The 6,035-nt window shown below is 35.9% G+C and overlaps 1 protein-coding gene across 2 annotated transcripts; it reads right to left on the bottom strand.

Moving 5' to 3' along the window:
• Positions 1-645: 645 nt before the first annotated feature.
• On the bottom strand, positions 646-5,410 carry LOC107605649 (pentatricopeptide repeat-containing protein At2g27800, mitochondrial). 2 transcript variants are annotated; one of them, XM_088489318.1, is made up of 4 exons: positions 5,058-5,410; positions 4,712-4,849; positions 3,292-3,471; positions 646-2,676 (listed from the first exon to the last, which is right to left on the bottom strand). In XM_088489318.1, the coding sequence occupies exon 4, from the start codon at positions 2,429-2,431 to the stop codon at positions 1,103-1,105; it is 1,329 nt and encodes a 442-aa protein (XP_088345444.1). In that variant the 5' UTR covers positions 2,432-2,676; positions 3,292-3,471; positions 4,712-4,849; positions 5,058-5,410; the 3' UTR covers positions 646-1,102. The 2 variants fall into 2 exon arrangements, with proteins under 2 accessions (XP_088345444.1, XP_088345443.1); XM_088489317.1 differs by having other exon boundaries at positions 646-2,638; positions 5,058-5,409.
• Positions 5,411-6,035: the final 625 nt, after the last annotated feature.

Here is a 6,035-nt window from a genome sequence, read left to right as displayed (position 1 = left end):
AGAAATGACCTAATTATAAAATAAACACAATATAGAAACCTAATTGAAAAATATATATAGACTTAATTATAAATTTGATAAAACTATAAAAACCAACCGAGTTCAATTAACCTTCTAAAAACACTTTAATTTTACTAACAAACTCAGACAATCATAAGTCACTAACCTACCACAATCAGATGAAGTAAAATATTATCATCAATACAATCCATCTTGACAAAATCAGCCATTTTAGCAATAACTAATTTAGCCAAATCCTATGACTTAATAATCTCCATCAAGTTTTTTATCTCAATTTTTCTCTCAATATTATATCCTGTGTATCTTTTGTCACCCCATTTAAGAAGATTTTTCATTAGAGAGTAATAGAGACTAAACAAATACAATAAATAAGATTCGTTAGAGACACTGAAATCTAAATATAAGACTTCGGATAAATTCATTATTGATCAAAACTAAACTCGATTGTTTTGTTTATAAAAATGCTCAATAAATACCAAAAATCAATCCCTCTATCATTCGCCATGTATATTTATATATGTTGATTCATACATTTTCCAACAAAATAACTAACTACCGGATTAATCAAACGTTTCACAATAGAATAATAAAATTCTTTTACAGCATCAGAATCGAATATCTTACACTAACACCAAAGATCTATTCCTATACAGTGGCTGAATTTTTATATCCATGTAGTATGGTTAATAATTTATTTGCATAATTCTACATAGGTTTGATTGTTTTTTGGGGTTCCAAGACTTGGATACATAAAACTATAAACAATTTTTTTTAGGCGTTCACCTGCTACACATACAAGAGAATATGAAAGCTGGGACATCTCATGTGAAATTACAAATACATACAACTAATGGTTGACAGGATATGTCAACAATTAGGACATATCTACAGTGAAGAGTGTTTTTCAATGAAGAAGGAAGATTGTTCTTTTTACAATATAGAGAAATACTAAAAAATAAAAACATGTGCAATGCATATTCTAAAAAATATAGTTACAATCTTCATTCTTCAACCAACTTCACTCTTCACCAGAGAAATTCCCAAACAATTAAATGATAAAAGAATCTATGATTGTTGTACCTCAATCAATTCTGTTGACAGAATTCCCATAGTCATCTTCAAGCACATAAAGAAGCTTCCTGTAAGCATGCCCGTCAAGAAGGTCCTTATCCTGAAACTTGCGCAATAAGCTCATTGCCTCCTGAACACTTCCTCGTCGGCAAATCTCATCGAGCACGGTCCTATAAGTAATAAAATCCGCAGACCTCTGTTTTTCGGTCATCTCCCATAGATAACTTACTGCCTCCTCAATTTCTCCACCAAGCGCCAAAGCATTGACAAGTGAATTGTAAGATTTGCTACTTGGGATGAAACCCTTGATCTTCATCTCATGACATAATTCTTCTGCATTTTTCGTCCGGCCTTGAGCACACAACCCATGAATCAAGTAATCATAGGTAAAGGAGTTTGGCTGGCAATTGTAAACCACACCCATCTGATGGAATATCCTCAACGCATCGTTAACATGGAGAGAAAGGACATAACCTTTTAGCATAGCATTTAACGAAAATATGTCTGGCTCTACACCGTCATTCACCATTTGCTTGAACAAACTTCTAATCGTCTCCATATACACATAATTTATATAGGTGTTGCTACCCCTACCCAAAAGTGCAGCAAATAGAATATTATAAGTCCTAATTGAAGGCCTAGAATTTGAATTCCTACTGTTCTTCATTTGCTTAAATATATTCACAGCTCTACTCAGCTTCCTGGCCTCAGTGAAATAATATATAACGGTGTTGTACAGTGCCTCTGAACCGATCAAAGGAACTGCAAGCAGTTGGTTCACAATATCATCCATTTCTTGATACATCTTTGCAGCACCAAGCTTCTTTATGGTGACATGAAAAGTGGAAACATCGTGCCGGAACCTTGGCTGCTGAGATGCCCAATGAAACAGCTCTAAACAAACCAAAGGGTCACTTTGAAGAGTCATCACATTGCACAGTTCTTCAGGGGTGAACCTTGGTGGAATTTGGGACAGTGCCAAGTGAAATTTTGTTTGATCTAAAGTAGGCTTTAGGGATTTCAACAACCTCTTGCGAATCCTTTTTCTATAAGACCTTGAGGGAGCCCTGGTTGAATAACAATGATAATTGACGCAAATAGGTGCAAATATTATAGGAAATTTATCGTGGCCAGCAGTGATTTGAAACAAAAGGGGTTCAAATTTCTGGGTATCATGAAAAAGACACATCTTTTGTGGTCTCTGACAGATGAGGCCCTTGAACATGAGCTGAGGGAACTTCTGAAGAAATGAGCTTGGGAAAGAGAATAAATTTTGGATCGAGTTGTTCCTACTGAAGTAATTATGATATCTCAAGCAATTTCCACCAAAAGATTGCATTTTTACTGAGCTTGGTGAATAACTAAGTGGGAGGTTAAATAATACTTAACAGACGGCCCCAGTATGTGTTGAAGCATCTATTTCTTCCTCCCGTTTTCAAGTTTCTGCATTCAGAATATAATAATGCTAATTCGTCTTTATTCTAATGCACAAGCTCTCTCCATTGAATACGTTAATGGCCTCAATATTAATTCTCCACCTACTTCTCTGCACAGTAGCAATCGACAAGGGAAGCTTCAGCATCACTGTTAAGGAAGTAAAACTAGATGACTAACAAGTTTCTACAATGATTTCCCACTAACACTTATATGTATGCCATTTGTTCAGTTCAAGCATATTTATAGAATCATGGAATATCAATTAGACTACTATGACTAGACCAGCTCCACATTGATTCATTGAATATCCCAACTGTCACAATTAACAACATTATACATAAATTGGCTGAGGCCTGGATTAACCAGCCCCCACAACAAAAAGATTTCACTTTATACAACTTCTAAGGTCTAGAACTTAGTCCACATGAAAATGTGTGCAATCAAATTAAGTTCCACAAATCCAAAACCAAATCAAGAATGAAAAGTAACCATAGTGGAAAAAGCACCTTCTAGAACCAACGAAACAAAAACATTAATTTTCTTTTTTCTTTTAAATTCTGTTCTTGAACAGAAATTGTAATAACTAGCAAGACGAAAAGAATCAAGCTTTGCTAGGAAAGAACATAACCAACCACCCATAAACTATAAGCAAAAGGATGTAATATCTTCTTGCACAAGGAAAAGAAAGGGTAGGTAACTAAATAAAATAAAATAACTAGAGAGAGAGAGAGAGAGAGAGAGAGAGAGAGAGAGAGAGAATACCAATTAAGTACGAGAATGATTGAGGTTTGTTGAGTAGGAGAATAATTGAATCAGATAGGATGAAGTGAAGATCCAATAATTAAACTGAACGATGAATCAATGAATCCCCATGACGATCATTCTAGTGTCCCAACAAGAGGATGCAAAAGCCCGCAAGAAGAAAACAGAGAGAAAGGAAACCTGGTTGGGAGATAACAAGAAGTGTTGAAAGATATTAGGCAGAGATATAAAACAGCCTTGATCCTTACAGCCTATGAGTCTATATATAACCACATTTTACTACACTGGAAAAAAATCTAAGGAATTAATAATCAGAAGTCTAAGTGCTTGAGGAATCTCACTATGAACAACATATTATCTGTTATCTCACTACTGTTGTCTTCAGGCATATGTTTCATGCTGTCTTAGTGTTTTACCATTGTATTCTTATTGCCAATCCCTTTAAGGTTAGACCTAACTAATGTATCAAGCTTTTCTTTCTGATAGTTTGTATAGGAAAATATGCTGCCATGTTCTGTGTACCTAGCCACACATCTCTGTAACTCACAACCTTAGAAACTTGATCTGTATACTTAAGCTACTTCGTTAGTGAAAACCTTGTTCAATTAATTAGCTGTTGTCGATTTTATGCTTTTACTGCATGTTCTGCGCGATGAAATGTTAATGACAAAAACTAAGCATAGCTTTCCAAAGTATAGGTGTGCACTGGTGTTATGATGCATGGCTATGGTCTTGTGAAGAAACTATGTAATGAGCTTAAAGACTTCATGAGAAAGCACAATTTCACGTCAACAGAAGATTTCAGAGGGTAATAGAACTTAAAACTGGGCCAAATATGTTTTTAGTCCCTATAAAATCGTAATTTCTTTTTAGGCCCTGCAAAATTCAGAAGATGATTGGTCTTGGGTCCTGTTAAATGCTGACGTGATAGACAGAAATCCAACCCTTGCATGTCGCATATCATCTACCACGTCAACATTTAACAGAGACAAACTAACGACAAGGACAGGGGATTAAAAGAGAAAATCACAAATTCTAAGGGACAAAAACCTGATGAACAGAAACTGATCTGGTTTCAACTTTCCAATAGATTGAAATACAAAGATGGAAGAAAAGCATTTTGATATTTTCCTCTTCTTTTTTGTTTTCGGGGACGAAAAATTGCAGGGCTTCAAAATTATCCAATAACAATACAATTCAATTACAATATCACAGCAACCTACTCCAACCAGTAATCTCAACAGTCAAAATTATTCAAAATTATTCAACCCAATAACAACAGCAAGGTTCACAGATTGACTAACAAGTAGCAACAATTATTCAAAATTAACCACAATCCTAAACCACAGTAATGAAAAATTACGGTTCACAGATTAACTAACAACAATTAGTCAATTATAGTTAAAAAAAAAATTAATACCTAGAAGGTAGAACAGAGCAGACTGAGCAAGAGGGGGACAAATTCAAAGGTTTCAATTTGCCAGGAACCGAAACAAAGCATGTAATCCATGTTGATCATATTTGACATAGGCAGCCATTCACATAACCTGTATTAATCCTGGTTTGATAGTAACAGATAAGACCGGCTAATAAGTTATCAAGTTAATAAGATCAAGAACATGCCAAAACAAGTTAATACAGGCATACAGCAAACCAACAAGAAAACAAAAACCGGAAGTCTGGAAGAGCAACCTGATAATTAAAACGACAACAAACTAAAACAATAACTGAATTCAACAGATGAGGGAGAGGGAGCTGGAGCTTACCTTAGGCTTTCACACGTTCTGGAAATCAACAGAGGAGGGAGAGGGAGCTGGAGCTTTATAACTCGACGGAGATGGCTGAACAGAGGGCTGAGCAGCGGCGGAACGGCGTCTGAACTGAGGCTGTACCACGCGACGGAACATAGGTTGAATAGCGGCAGAAGCACGGCGAAACGGCAGCAAAAACACGGTGAAACAGAGGGGAAGCTCGGCAAAAACATACGCGGAAGAGCGGCGAACAGAGGCGATGCGACGACGCTGGAGAAGCGCGGCCGGCGGCGGTGGCTGGACTGGTTGAAGAACGACGACGAGATGGAAGAACAGAGGCTGCTGCGTTCGAAGTAGTTAGGGCTTTTTGGGTTTTTCCTTTTCCTGATTGTTAAAACTTAAAACGGCGTCGTACATCTCTTTTTTTGGCCGGTTCGGTCAAGCCAACCAGTTTTTGGACGGTTTATCGGTTTAAAACCGGTTTTTAAAGACGTTTTTTTAATTGTCCAAGCTATTGTAGCCATTGGTTTCTGATTTAACCTGTTCGACTCGACCAATTCGAACCGATTTTCAAAACTTTAATTTTTTTCGGTTTCTGAATATCCTAATTCAATTTGGCTAAGAATTAATCTCGTATGTATTTGAACTCCATAATGAATTGTTATGTACTTAACACAGTGAACTGATAATTTAACTAACTAAGTTGGTTAGGATGTGTTGGTCTTTTTTTGTTTGGTTTTACATGGTCAAAAACTAATGCATCATTTATCAAAATTTTATTAAATGTTTGTTATTGGCTAATAAATTATTACGTACATTTCAACTCTTAATATTTATTTAAACGAATTAGAAAACAAATTATTAGACTAACTCAACTTAGTTAGGATGGACTGAATTTGGCAATGGAATTACCAAGAAGCCCAATTCTATATATTCAGGTCTGTGCTTCTCTGGGTTGGGCTTCAGAATAGTAAATACTTCTTTTTCAACCCA

This window comes from Arachis ipaensis, chromosome B6 (assembly GCF_059453495.1).
Source record: "Arachis ipaensis isolate K30076 ecotype BB chromosome B6, ASM5945349v1, whole genome shotgun sequence".
NCBI lineage: Eukaryota > Viridiplantae > Streptophyta > Magnoliopsida > Fabales > Fabaceae > Arachis > Arachis ipaensis.
Note: the sequence above shows the minus strand (reverse complement) of the source record. Positions and strands in the feature narration are given on the sequence as shown.